This window comes from Salmo trutta, chromosome 7 (assembly GCF_901001165.1).
Source record: "Salmo trutta chromosome 7, fSalTru1.1, whole genome shotgun sequence".
NCBI lineage: Eukaryota > Metazoa > Chordata > Actinopteri > Salmoniformes > Salmonidae > Salmo > Salmo trutta.
The window spans coordinates 52,536,133-52,551,422 of NC_042963.1; the positions used below are offsets into that span (position 1 = coordinate 52,536,133).

General features: G+C 41.7%; 1 protein-coding gene across 1 annotated transcript; it reads left to right on the forward strand.

Moving 5' to 3' along the window:
- The first annotated feature begins 3,578 nt into the window (after positions 1 to 3,578).
- On the forward strand, positions 3,579 to 13,627 carry LOC115197669 (HMG box-containing protein 1). Its single transcript, XM_029759416.1, has 11 exons — positions 3,579 to 3,638; positions 5,053 to 5,200; positions 5,654 to 5,840; positions 6,043 to 6,166; positions 6,606 to 6,717; positions 8,604 to 8,719; positions 8,872 to 9,028; positions 9,522 to 9,666; positions 10,625 to 10,912; positions 11,487 to 11,628; positions 11,961 to 13,627. Exons 2-11 carry the CDS (start codon positions 5,113 to 5,115, stop codon positions 11,976 to 11,978), a joined length of 1,377 nt encoding a protein of 458 aa, XP_029615276.1. The 5' UTR covers positions 3,579 to 3,638; positions 5,053 to 5,112; the 3' UTR covers positions 11,979 to 13,627.
- Positions 13,628 to 15,290: the final 1,663 nt, after the last annotated feature.

Sequence of the window (15,290 nt, forward strand, 5' to 3'; positions counted from 1 at the left end):
GAAAATAGTCAAAAATAAAGAAAAAAACCTGGAATGAGTAGATGTCTTCAAACTTTTGACTTTTATTTTACAACAGACGTTATTATAGTTTGACTTTTTTTTTTCTACATCAGAGAATGTACATTTTCATAAGAAAATGTATTTTTTTTTTCTCCAAAAACGTGATTTGAAGTCCCTGAACATGTCTTTTGTGAACTGTAATACATTCTCTGCTGTGTGGATTGGACCTTTTTTTAAATGTATTTTCGCTGTAAAATGACACCCAAATCTAACTGCCTGTAGCTCAGGACCTGAAGCAAGGATATGCATATTCTTGATACCATTTGGAAATGTGGTAAATGTGGTAAAAGATAATACAAAGAAAAAACCTAGCTTTTTTTTGTATTTTTTTTTGTACCATCATCTTTGAAATGCAAGAGAAAGGTCATAATGTATTATTCCAGCCCAGGTGCAATTTATATTTTGGCCACTAGATGGCAGCAGTGTATGTGCAACGTTTTAGACTGATCCAATGAACCATTGCATTTCTGTTCAAAATGTTGTATCAAGACTGCCCAAATGTGCCTAATTGGTTTATTAATAACTTTTCCAGTTCATAACTGTGCACTCTCATCAAACAATAGCATAGTATTATTTCACTGTAATAGCTACTGTACATTGGACAGTGCAGTTAGATTAACAAGCATTTAAGCTTTCTGCATATATCAGATATGTCTATGTCCTGGGAAATGTTCTTGTTACTTACCACCTCATGCTAATCGCATTAGCCTACGTTAGCTCAACCGTCCCGCGGTGGACCCACCAATCCTGTAGAGGTTTTAAGAAGTTATTAAAAAAGATGGCTGATTAGTTTTTAAAACAGTTGGCTGACCAAGTATTACACCTTCAAGCTCTTGATTCCTCAGTACTATAGCATTAGACATTAACCACTATAATAATGGTATTTGACCACTTTATTGTCTTCTTGAGCTAGTTTACACTACATAGTTTTCACAAAAGTATGTGGACAACCCTTCAGATTAGTGGATTCGGCTATTTCAGCCACACCCGTTGCTGAAAGGTGTATAACATCGAGGACACAGCCATGCGATCTCCATAGACAAACATTTGCAGTAGAATGACCCGTACTGAAGACCTCAGTGACTTTCAATGTGGCACCGTCATAGGATGCCCCCTATCCAACAAGTCATTTTGTCATATTTCTGCCCAAATAGAGCTGCCCCGGTCAACTGTAAGTGCTGTTATTGTGAAGTGGAAACGTCTAGGAGCAACAAGGGCTCAGCCGCGAAGTGGTAGGCCACACAAGCTCACTGAACGGGACCGCCGAGTGCTGAAGCTCGTAGCATGTAAAAATCGTCTGTCCTCGGTTGCAACACTCACTACCATGTGACAAATTGCCTCTGGAAGCAACGGAAGCACAATAACTGTTCGTTGGGAGCTTCAGGAAATGGATTTCCATGGCCGAGCAGCCGTACACAAGCCTAAGATCACAATGCGCAATGCCAAGTGTTGGCTGGAGTGGTGTAAAGCTCACCGCCATTGGATTCTGGAGCAGTGGAAACTCGTTCTCTGGAGTGATGAATCGCGCTTCACCATCTGGCAATCTGACAGACTAATCTGGGTTTGGCGGATGCCAGGAGAACGCTACCTACCCAAATGCTTAGTGGCAACGTTAAAGTTTGGTGGAGGAGGAATAATGGTCTGGGGCTGTTTTTCATGGTTCGGGATAGGCCCCTTAGTTCCAGTGAAGGGAAATCTTAACATTACAGCATGACAATGACATTCTAGACGATTCTGTACTTCCAAATTTGTGGCAACAGTTTTGGGAAGGCCCTTTCCTGTTTCAGCATGACAATACTCCCGTGCACAAAGCGAGGTCCATACAGAAATGGTTTGTCAAGATCGGTGTGGAAGAACTTGACTGGTCTGCACAGAGCCCTGACCTCAACTCCATCGAACACCTTTGGGATTAATTTGAACGCCAACTGCGAGCCAGGGCCTAATCGCCCAACATCAGTGCCCGACCTCATTAATGCTCTTGTGGCTGAATGGAAGCTAGTCCCCACAGCAATGTTCCAACATCTAGTGGAAAGCCTTCCCAGAAGACTGGAGGCTGTTATAGCAGCAAAGGGGGGACCAACTCCATATTAATGCCCATGATTTTGGAATGAGATGTTCGACAAGCAGGTGTCCACGTACTTTTTGCCATGTAGTCTATTTCCATGTGTTTCTCATCTTAAATGTACATTTTTAAATATTAAATTCAACTGTTCTCATGTGCCAGTGAAACATAATAATATGAAGTTTTAGCAATGACGTCAAAGGATATTGATAATGTGTGTCCCAAATGTCATCCTATTCCCTACTATGGGCCCTGATCAAAGGTAGTGCACTATATAGGGAATTGGGTGCCATTCGCGACACAGGCATTATTTTATGTATTGCTGTCTACCTCTACATGATAAATTACAAACAACCTGTACCTTTAAGAAGTAGTTCACAATGGACCCCTGCTCTCTCAATAGCAACCCTTCTATCTCTCTCTCAATAGCAACTTCTCTCTCTCCCCCTCTCTCTCTCTCTTAATAGCAACCTCTCTCTCTCTTGCTCTCTCTCAATAGCAACCTCTCTCTCTCTCTCTCTCAATAGCAACTTCTCTCTCTCTCTCTCAATACCAACCTCCCCCTCTCTCTCTTTCTCAATAGCACCTCCAGTGGTTGAATTTTCCATTGTTTGCTTTCCATTGTGTTTTTGGTTCCCTTAGTCTGTGAACAAAATGTAACAAAATGTAACTTGGCTTATACAGGAGGTATTATACAATGAATTTTTTTGGCAGTGTGGTTTTGAGAATAAGGTTCACAACAGACTGGAACTGTGGATATATCTGAGGAGGAAATCCAGTATTATTGGCTGTTGTTGGTTATATCTCACTTTTCATTACAATAAAGAACAGTTTTGTATTAAGAAGCTGCTACGCTTATTTCCTTTAGACACTAACTTCACTCAAGGTGAAAATATTGATAATGAAAATCTCTATTATTATGCATCTATATGTTGCATCTGTGTGTTGCAACTGCTATGGTGAGCATCAACGGGTGCACAACTGGGTCCCACTTTACATGGACAAGTCTAGGTAGGTACAGTGTGTACTGCGGTTGATTGTGATGAATTGTTACATAATGTAAAACTGTTCAGTTGTACATTATGTCACATTATGTAACTGTAATTATCTGTACCTGACCATGTAATAATGTAAATATTTATTATTTGGATCTCTCCACTATAACATGGACAAGGCTTTGTCAAATGAACTCAGACAACGTTGATATTACATTGTTATTCGACAAGTATAATATAAGGGATTCATGCGAGTTTCAATAACAAAGGAATATCTCGTCTTCTACTTGTTATGACCAATGAGCTGTTCCTGTGAAATAACGGACGTGCACATTCAGCCAATGGGCGTTTGATCAACAAACCAAACCATGCCCATTTACAGTACCCTCAAGAACTCACCAATCACGAGTAGAGATTCGCTTTACTGACGTTATTATCTTCCAATAGGTGACCGTGTTTGGAAGTATTCGTCCCCACCCCTTCAGTAATTGCCAGAGAGTTACTTGATGGCGACATGTTTGGTGAGTTAATAGATTTCTCAGAAACAAAAGACTAACTCATCTAGAAAAATAAGCAGTGTAATGTAATTTATTCGGCGCATGTCGTTTTGTGTAATTTAACGGTTTTCATTCAACCGTTCGATGTCGAATGACAACTTATTCTACACACATTTTTTTCATTGTGACGTTTGTTGTTTTGGTTGTAACATTAGCATGCTAGGCTAACAGCTTGTTAGCTATTCGTCAAGATAGTGACAAAAAAAACCCCAAAACAAACAAAAACAGACCACTTCCAAAGTAGAGAGACTAATGTGGAGGAAAAAAAATGATTTTGGTTTTAAAAAAAAAAATCGAACTTACATCTTGTATCGTTTTCGCTTCATTCATTTGATAATTTCGTACACTGGGGCGAGAGCGTTGTCGTGTCTGAACTTGTTGACATTCTTTTGTTTACAAGTGAGCTTGTTCCTTTCTAGCTAACGTTAGCTGTCAAGGCAGGCAAAGCCCCTCTTGACAGTGCTCAAAACAGCAAGAGAGACGCCGTTTACAATGAAAGTACATTGGACAACGATCTGTTTTCACATTTCAAAGTGTCATCTAGATAGTTTTCCAGGAATCAAAATGTCAATAAATATATCGCGCTTTATTTGTGATCGGGCCATTCATTCGCATGCTAGATCTATTCTCAACGTTACAAATAGGATAGACAATTTAGGTCTAAACAATAACAATTACAAATTGGCTAAGTACCATTTAGCCATTGCTAGCTAAGGTGACGATGTAGCAGAAAGCGTCTTTGTATTGTCTTCAGCACCTTCTATGTGATACAAATGTAACGCTAGCAGTTACATAATTCAAATGACGTTGTAATTGTTAACGTTTCAATTCCATCACAAATCTATTTAAACTATTAATTGTGACTGTTTTTTTGTCCGAATGATACGTTCGTACAAACATTACACAACATAAGTGTTATTGACAATTGTTACGCAGTTATGAATGAATGAGCTCTGTTGCGCATGCGCGAATTTACCAAAGTTTATAAACAAGCCAGGACTGCATGCCATTGCTGCATGCATATGGGTCACATGACAGCTCTATGTAGTCCACGCAGACAATGGACTGTATTATTGAAATCATCCCCAATGAAATTATCTTACCTGCAAATTAGATTTAAAAAAAATGTATGACCATATGCCATGAATTGTTGCAGTAGAAATATATAAACATTTAACCAATGCGTTTTCTTTGATTCATCTCCTATAAATATTCAATGCAAATATACACTATATAAGCCTAGCGTTTAAATAGGCACCTAATTAAAAAGACAAATAATGTAAGCGTATGTTTTCCCCATTTTGTATATTTTACACGCATGCCTGTTTTGGTCAGATTCTGATATTGTAATTTATCATTGTGTCTCCCGTGTTTACAGTTCAGCGAGACATGGTGTAATATGTTGTGGTGAGTTTAGACTGAACGAGTAGAGGAACGGATGGATGCTAGTAGAATGGAGGACTCATTTGATCATCTGAAGGCTCTGCCCTCCTCACATGACTGTCCCCCCACTCCCATGGAGTATGGTAAATATCTGTTCTAATGTAGTAGCCATGTAATATGCCTTTATAAAAATATATATATTAACTTTTTTTTTTTAAATGTAACCTTTATTTAACTAGGCAAGTCAGTTAAGAACAAATTGTTATTTACAATGATGACCCACACTGGCCAAACTTGGGCAACGCTGGGCCAATTGTGCACCGCCCTATGGGACTCCCAATCATGGCCGTTTGTGTTACAGCCTGAATCGAACCAGGGTGTCTGTAGTGACACCTCAGGCACTGAGATGCTGTGTCTTAGACCACTGTGCCACGTGTGTGTGTGTGTGTATATATATATAGCCTACCAGCTTATTACATAATAAAGTCTTAGTTACCATTGAAAAATGTACACTGTCACAGAGATATGAAATACATGTATTGTTGTTCTCTGTACTGTAGAACTGATCAACAATCTTGTCTCTCCCTACCAACCAGATGACCTGCCAGAGCTGCAGGAGTTGGACGAGAGCCCGTCCTCTCCAGTCCTGTTCCATGTGGGGGCTGGTGTGTCCCGTCAGGAGTGTATAGCCGGTTCCCCTCATACCAACTGGCTGACTGAGCTGGCTATCATCGCTACCAGCCCTCAGAGCCCCCTGCTGCAGGAAGCTGCTCCTATCGAGAGGTCTGTTGTGTATCGGTGTTGAAATCGCACACACAAGGACATGCTCATGACACACACGACACACACACACACACACACACACACACACACACACACACACACACACACACACACACACACACACACACACACACACATTAAAATACAAAACCAAATTATGAAGAAATGATTGATATGTCTTTCTCTGTATTCCTCTCCTCAGGTCATCTCCTGTGCACATCTTTTCCACCAATCGTAGTTTACATTCCTACGCCCGTCCCCCCCTGGCCAGCAGTGCACCCAGCCCCTCTAGAGGTCACCTCAGGGAACGCAGCAGACGTGTCCGGGTATGACCTTTTAACCTTCCACTTCCTGTAGGTCATTGGGTTTACTGTGGACCCTATCACCCTCCACTCCTGTAGACCTAGTGATTGGCTACTATGAGGTTATGGATGAGCATCAGGGTTGTGGTGAATTCCATTTCAGTTCAGCCACGTGAGCACAGCGGTCAATCTGGTTTCACAAGACTAGTTAGTTCAGGAAGCAAACTGACCTCCCAGTTCCATTTTTTTCTCAATGTACTTGAACTTCATTGATGGTTTTTCAGTTGACTTCATGAACTGACTGGATCTAAATGAAATGTAGTCTAACTCTGAATGGGGTTGTTAAATTCAAAAAGTACAATTCAACTGCTTTATAACATTGCCACAACACTGCTGTTGATAACATGTACTATTCCAACTGTTTTGTAATATGTTTCTCTCTGTTTGAACATTACCCATTCAGGCCAGCAGTGAGTCAGAGTCTGGTATTTTCTCTATGGCCTCCTTCTCTGATGATGAGGACATGGGCTGGTCACACTCCTGGCCCTCTACAGCCTGGCACTGCTTCCTGAAAGGTATGGACACACACGCACACACACATGTACACACAGAAATGATGAGCTTTTCCTAGAATTATGGCCTTGAGTACTTTTACCTTTTACTTGTGGAAAAAACCTAGATAACAAGTGCCTGTGTAGTCAGGACTGGATCAGGCAACAGAAAACTGACACAGATCCTGTTAAGCCTGTGTTTACTCTGTTGTCTAAATGATCCTGTTTCCTCCGTGTTAGTTGCTAACCTAATCAGGTCAGTATAGTAGCAGTCTGTTTGTACTTCTTCTCTGTGTTGTAAGTGAGGATGGCTCAATAAAGAGCATCAAAAGTCTCTGTCTCAGTCTGTATCTTTCACTTCCTGTAGGTCCAGCTGTCTCTCTCTGTCTTTTTGTCTCCCCCCACGTTCCTCGCTCTCACCCTCAATTCAATTCAAGGGGCTTTATTGGCATAGGAAACATGTTTACATTGCCAAAGCAAGTTTGCAATGTAAACTCTGTCGGACATGGGAAGCTATTCTCACATAAATAAATATGCCACTAACGATCGCTCGTTCTGAGAAAGGTAATGCATTGTATTTACGTGAAGCTGGCTTCAATAGTTGAGCTGGTGGTGTGAGGCTCTGGTTGGCCCAGTTGAGGTCGCCATTGTCCTTTGTAGATTCTTCCGGGTCGTCGTGGAGTGAGATGTTGTGGTTTTCTGCATCGGTCAATGTTCTTACTAGATTTGCTACCTTTCCAGCTGCAGTCTGTTAGGCTGTAATCTACGACTCACTTCTTCTTGAGTGATCAGTAATTCAGAGTTCATACCATTTCACGTGTGGCGTAAGCTCTCATGTTTTCTGGCCTGTAGAGTTGAAATTGGAATTAGGACAAGTCCTCACGGTATTTGGAACTGAGGTGACTTTTCGTCACAGGGGCTTTTATTCTAGAGTGGAAAAGGGTTTGTAAAATATTTCTGATAGATTTTTGAAAACTATGCCACAATGAAATGAGGTTTATACTCTTAATTTCTAATGTCTATTCACTTGGGTGGGGCCACTGACTGGGCACACGTTACCATAAGACAAAACACTTTTAATTTTAGAAGACTAAATCACATTATCTTTTCAAAAGTATTCTTAGACTTCGGCAAATTTTTTTTCCAACATTCAGATGCAAGTCTCATAACTGAGGAACCTGTATAAACAGAGTTAGTGTAATGTGGCTGTATTGTCTTTCCTTGAGCTCACAAACATGAAACAAAACAGACCGGGTCATAGCTGGCTTCTCCACTGACCGTTTCCACGTTCTCTAAATTAGGAACAATATTTAATCCTCCAATTTGGGGAGGTAGGAGTATTTGGCAGGAATGTTCCTTTGTTCTACTGTGACCCTCTCTCTCCCGTACTGCATGGTCAGGGAGACAAGAGTCTCTGTAAGGAATTGATGACGTGGTTGTGAAGTCATAAAACTGCGGAGGGGAGGCGGGTTGTTCACATCTCTGCTAGCCGATTCACTGAAAGGGTTAGTGCCGTGACAATGTGAAGTAGATAATAAACACAAGTGAAATAAACAATACGAATTAACAGTAAACATCACACTCACAAAAGTTCCTAAAGAATAAAGTCTTTGTCTCTTTCTCGCTCTGTTGCTCCGTCTCTCTCTGTCTTGCTCTCTCTCTGTCTCTCTCTCTGTCTCTCTTTCTCTCTCTCTCTGTCTCTCTGTCTCTCTTTCTCTCTCTCTGTCTCTCTCTCTGTATCTCTCTCTCTGTCTCTCTCCCTCTCTCTCTCTCTCTCTGTCTCTCTCTCTGTCTCTCTCTCTGTATCTCTCTCTGTATCTCTCTCTCTGTCTTGCTCTCTGTCTCTCTTTCTCTCTTTTACTCTGCCAGTTGTAACTGAATGTTTTACTGATTCTTATCTTCCTATCCAGGCACCCGCCTTCGGTTCCACAGGGGCTCTAACAAGGAGTGGCAGGAGGCTGAAGACCTGGGGGACTCTGATGACGAGTCAGATGATGAGAGAATGACGACGTTCACCTCCCTCAAGGTAGCTAAACGTCCAGCTAGTCCCTCACTGTTTTTTTTTCACCTCTGTTTGATGCGTTATGAACACACCCTGCTAATCGTCAGATCTGATATGAATGGCTGGGCTTCTTCTGTGACAACTCTCTCTCTCTCCGGTTGTTGATTGGTTTACAGAGCTACGGTTCTGAAGGTCTGAAGTTAGTGGCCCATGAGGACAATGTGTCCTACGGCCAGGCCGTCCTCAAACTCACCTTTGACCCAGGCTCGCCAGAAGAAGGCCTGTTAACGGCAGAGTGCAGATTTGATCACCCCTTCTTTGTGAAAAACAAAGGTAAACAAAATGTCTTTCCAATGTAAACAAAATAACTGAATCATTTAAGGGAACATGGTGTACTGGAACTGCATGCAGGCACTATTGGTCTGAAGTACGAAAGTTCTGTCATAAGAGATTGATTAAGGAAATGTTCAGTTCTTGCCTGATTTTCCATGGAAGCGGATAGGCCTATTGGTAGAATAATCTTTGAAACTGCATGACATGCCTTATAGAACAGCCCAGATTCTCATCTTGGACAGGTTCACATCTTGGTCTATGTATTTCTATGTATGTTAACATCTTCATACTTCTTCTTGTCCCATGCTGCACCACTGTCAGGCTGGGACAGGAAGAGATATGAAGATGTTAATTAGTAGGGGATCCTAGGAAGAAGTATTCCCTGCTAGTTAACATATTTCTTCCTGTCTCAGGTTGGTCCTCGTTCTACCCCAGCCTGACTGTGGTGCAGCATGGTATTCCCTGCTAGTTAACATATTTCTTCCTGTCTCAGGTTGGTCCTCGTTCTACCCCAGCCTGACTGTGGTGCAGCATGGTATTCCCTGCTATGAGATTCAGGTTGGGGACCTGTGTCTTCCCCCGGGACACAGGGACACCATCAACTGTGATGACTCTGATGTCTTGGACACCTTCAGGAGGTACATAATAATATATCACTGTTAAACATCTGCTATATGCTCCCATGTGCTTTTAGTTTATTCACAAAATGTCAAGCCACAGTCTGACTCTGTAGATAAGATGTATGGTGTAATGATTTACATTTACATTTAAGTCATTTTAGCAGACGCTCTTATCCAGAGCGACTTACAAATTGGTGCATTCACCTTATGATATCCAGTGGAACAACCACTTTACAATATTTCAAATGTATTCATCTCCTCTCTCTCTCTCTGTCAATTCAATTCAATTTAAGGGCTTTATTGGCATGAGAAACATACATTAACATTGCCAAAGCAAGTGAAGTAGATAATAAACAATAAAAGTGAAATAAACAATAAAAATGAACAGTCAACATTACACTCACAGAAGTTCCATTTCAGATGTCATATTATTTATATATACAGTGTTGTAATGATGTGCAAATAGTTAAAGTGCAAAAGGGAAAATAAATAAACATAAATATGGGTTGTATTTACAATGGTGTTTGTTCTTCACTGGTTGACCTTTTCTTGTGGCAACAGGTCACAAATCTTGCTGCTGTGATGGCACACTGTGGTATTTCACCCAGTAGATATGGGAGTTTATCAAGATCTGTGTAATCTGGGGGAAATATGTGTCTCTAATATGGTCATACATTTGGCAGGAGGTTAGGAAGTGCAGCTCAGTTTCCACCTCATTTTGTGGGCAGTGTGCACATAGCCTGTCTTCTCTTGAGAGCCAGGTCTGCCTACGGCGGCCTTTCTCAATAGCAAGGCTATGCTCACTGAGTCTGTACATAGTCAAAGCTTTCCTTAAGTTTGGGTCAGTCACAGTGGTCAGGTATTCTGCCACTGTGTACTCTCTGTTTAGGGTCATGATTTGGTCGGGTCTAATTGTGTTGCTGTCCTGGGGCTCTGTGGGGTCTCTCTCTGTCTGTGTCTCTCTCTCTCTCCCCAGTTATGATTTCACTCCTTTGGACTCGTCAGCTGTGTATGTTCTGAGCAGCATGGCCAGACAGCGTAGGACCTCCCAGTCCAGTAGTGGCGCTGTCTCCCCCGACCCAGAGAAACTCTCCGGCTCCCCCCACTCCTCCTCTGCCAGCAAATCAAACAGGAGCAATACCTCAGGGACGGCCCCCGGCGGGGCCACACCCACCAAATGCAAACGGCCAATGAACGCCTTCATGCTCTTCGCTAAGAAGTACAGGATGGAGTACACACAGATGTACCCTGGGAAGGATAACAGGTGAGTAGGAGGACCAAACGTGCGTGCGTGTGCAGAAAATGACTTTCTGCCCAGAGTAAATTCTAGATAGATTTAGAATGTCTCCTGCCATTAAATGTCTCTATTATTGTGGCCCCCTCCATAAAACCTTCCCATATGACGTCAGGCACTATTATGGGACTGGAACTAGGATCAGGGAAGTGTGTGTGTGTGTGTGTGTGTGTGTGTGTGTGTGTGTGTGTGTGTGTGTGTGTGTGTGTGTGTGTGTGTGTGTGTGTGTGTGTGTGTGTGTCAGTAGTACTGTCTGTACTGTTCTGATACGCTGTTTAGAAAATGGAAGGAGTTCTATGGTAGGAATGTCTCTTGAGTAGACCACGAGAGCCACAGGCAGGACTACACCGGTAACTAAAGGGCTTGTCTGCCTCACGATTGTTCTTACATGTTAGACCTTAACAGTGTGTTGTCTCTTAGAGAATACACAAACTGTCAGTTTTCAGTATTGATAGTTCCACACACACACACACACACACGAATTATGAATGAATGATGGTATAAATGACATTGCTGAGAAGTATGTCCTTGTATCCCTATACAGAGCCATCAGCGTGATCCTGGGTGAGAAGTGGAAGAAGATGAAGAACGAGGAGAGGAGGATGTACACCGTGGAGGCCAAGGCTTTGGCCGACGAGCAGAAGAGACTTAACCCTGACTGCTGGAAACGCAAGAGAACCAACTCAGTAAGGAAGGACTCTTATGCATGACACTGTTATAGCGATATATATATATATATATAAGGTAACACATCGCACTACGTATTACAGTACGTTTTGATCCATCCTTATTTGTTAATGCCAAAATCCTCTCTGGATGCAATACTTGATGAGATAAGTATTTTGAAATACTATACACTTCCTGTTTTTCTGTAGCTCAATGTGATGCCATGTACAAATTCATCTAGGAGTAGTTGGTGAGACAGCTGTGCCAAAAATCCAACTACTGACAAATAGTGACAACCGTTGTTAATGACTTCACAGTTTAACCTTCACCTCTCTTCTCCTTCTCTCCTCAGGGGTCCCAGCAGCCCTAGATGAACTATGACCTCCAGACATGTGTTTGGCGTGGAGAGGTCAGAGGTGAACTGACCGACCAATCTGGCAAACCCACTATTTCTTTAGCCTGGTCCCAGATCAGTTTTTTGTTGTTGCTGTATATCCAGCTCCTATGGTCATTGGACCATAAGAAGGCACAAAACAGATCTGGAACCAGGTTATTTACTATCTTTCTTTCTGCTTACCTGTCAAATCAATGAGACTTAACTGTGATGTGAAATACACTTGCTTTTATAACCATATAGACAGGACTACACACATTTTAAGACAAAACGACAACTATGAACTATATATTAAAAAGCATCTAATCTAGTGTAACTAACAGTGCTTATATTTTGTTATATTTTAAATAACATACAGATATGCCTTATTATTCCTTTATAACTAAGGCTCAGTTTTATATTTGTTCAGGTAATTTCATATTTCGATGCTTGAAACCTTGAGATAGGGGTTGCAAAATTCTGGTAACTGTAAAAAAAAAAAAAAAAATCCCTGTATTTCCAGAATTCCCGGTTGGAAGATTTCCGGAATATGCATGAAATCCAACATATTCCAACCAGGATTTCTGGAAAACCTGGGAATTTTGTGAGTTACTGGAATTACTGTACCCTACTTGAGACCCAGTGGTGCTAAGCTCGGTGAAGGAACAAGTAGCAGTGATACAAAATGTATATTTTTTATTGTAAAAAGAAAGGGAATTTAAAAAAAGCATCTTCTCTTCTCAGCTTGTTGTTCATATTGATTACAGCTCCATATATTGCACAGATTGATAAAGCCTTTCATACATTGTATCATATTAGCTGTGAGCTTGAAGGGCAATATAAAGTTTGTAATACATATTGCCCATCTGTGGCCTGATTTACCCTGAAACACGGAGAGGGACATTTTCATTTTCTGTTTTTGAAACGTTTTTGCGTTCTGTGTCCTAATGAACATGACCACAGATACCCTGTTGTCTGATTCACGCTGTAGGGCTGACCCGAACCGTTCTGGCTTGGATATTTTATTTTCACATTGTCCTTTTCTAGCATGGTTCAGTAGAGGATGTGTAACCAGGCCGTCTCAGTACGGATTGGCTCAGCCCTGTAGTAGGAATCAACCGTTTGTTTGCCAAGCCACCTGGCCGTGTGTCGATGATGACTTATATTTGGGCACATGGAGGTTTTGCACACTCATCCGAACAGCACTTCAGGGCCAAGCGTTCACTGTAAGTGTTTTAATTTCTTTTTGCACTTTATATACATATGTAGTCTTATACAGTACAACCATTTAAATGTATACTAGTGGAAACTATGTGTATATGGATTTAATGACATGGTAGGTATATCTTGATGACATCTATCGGTTTTCACTTTGACACAACCTTGGCCAAACTATACAGGTCTAGCCTGAGTGCCAGTCGGTTTATGCTCTGTGACACTGACAGTGAGTGAGTTGGCAATAGAGTACAAACAGACTGGGACCCAGGCTAGTACAAGTCATGTGATGTTCTGCTTGCAGGTTGCCATGGTGTTGAGTTTATGCAGTTTTGTTGTTGATAATGTACAGGTCCACGCCCCACCAAACTGTTGCACAAAATATCATTGTATTATTATATCATTAATAAAAGTTTAAACTTGCAATCTTATTCACCTTTTTTACCTTTTGGTTTGTGCACGTGTCTTTAGCCTTTAGCAGGTATCCTTTAGGAGGTAGGCTTTAGGAGGTGTCCTAGGAGGAAGGCTTTAGGAGGTATCCTAGGAGGTAGGCTTTAGGAGGTATCCTTTAGGAGGTAGCCTTTAGGAGGTATCCTTTAGGAGGTAGGCTTTAGGAGGTATCCTTTAGGAGGTAGGCTGTAGGAGGTATCCTAGGAGGTATCCTTTAGGAGGTAGGCTTTAGGAGGTATCCTAGGAGGTAGACTTTAGGAGGTATCCTAGGAGGTAGGCTTTAGGGGGTATCCTAGCAGGTAAGCTTTAGGAGGTATCATCGGAGGTAGGCTTAAGGAGGTATCCTCGGAGGTAGGCTTTAGGAGGTGTCCTCGGAGGTTGGCTTTAGGAGGTGTCCTAGGAGGTAGGCTTTAGGAGGTGTCCTAGGAGGTAGGCTTTAGGAGGTGTCCTAGGAGGTAGGCTTTAGGAGGTATCCTAGGAGGTAGGCTTTAAGAGGTATCCTAGGAGGTAGGCTTTAGGAGCTAGCTTGCTAATTGCAGGAGGGCCAACTCAGTTTTATTTAATTTCACTCAATAGCCAGTGATCTCCATGTCAATACACAATTTCACAATGAGCAAAACCATCTTCCTAGTGCGATGTGTTACCTTAGAAATGGGTCGACCACCCAAGAATGAGGCTGCTAAACAGAATCGGGCGGCAGGTTGCCCAGCGGTTAAGAGATTTGGCCAGTAACCAAAAGGTCACTGGTTTGAATCCCCGAGCTGACTAATTGAAAAATCTGTCGATGTGCTCTTGAACATGGCACTTAACCCTAATTAAGAGCATCTGCTAAATGACAAAAATGTGAACTAAAGGTCTGTTTAGGTCTCTTATACTCAGGTCCACAGTGAATTACACGCTGGAGATAATTATTCCCTCGTCTGTGTTAAAGATGAAAGAAGAAATACAAGGAGGAAGTAGTGAAAGAACAGGACAGAGACATGATCAACAACAGACAGATATGTGTAGCGTCTTCTTAATTGAAACAGCTTCACACAGAAGAACTACAGAAGAGAAACTACGTTAACCCCAATTTAATTGAATTGTGTACTCAGTTTTTAAACAGATGTGTAAAAAATATATATATATGTTTTAAGGAGATTGCTCACTGTCCATTCACCATAACCCTTCCGATGCTTCTATACGCCACATCTGGTGTTACTGTACACTGGATGCCACAGCTCTTGATTCTTGGACCAGATCATACTGAATGAATGGCCTTTACTCAACACATAGGTTGATGACTTGACTTATTGAAATGACTAGTAATGTAATGGCCTGTTAATCCATAAGTACTGTAATTCCCATCCTCACTGCCAGGGGGTGCTCACACATCACTTTTCTTCCATGAATGAACTGGCTCTTTTTATAGTACCACCACCATCATCATCATTACCACCGTCATCATCATCATTACCACCATCACCATCATCTCCACAACCACTACCATCATCATCACCACCATCATTACCCCCACCATCACCATAACCACCATCATCATCATCACCACCATCATCATCATTACCACCATCATCTCCACAACCACTACCATCATCATCACCACCATCATTACCCCCACCATCGCCATAACCACCATCATCATCA

Bases quoted from the DNA above. Each gene is read 5' to 3' on its own strand.
- LOC115197669 (XM_029759416.1), top strand. From the start codon at position 5,113: ATGGATGCTAGTAGAATGGAGGACTCATTTGATCATCTGAAGGCTCTG. The intron at 8,720-8,871 runs GTAGCTAAACGT...ATTGGTTTACAG, and splicing joins CGACGTTCACCTCCCTCAAG to AGCTACGGTTCTGAAGGTCT. The intron at 9,029-9,521 runs GTAAACAAAATG...TTCCTGTCTCAG, and splicing joins CTTCTTTGTGAAAAACAAAG to GTTGGTCCTCGTTCTACCCC.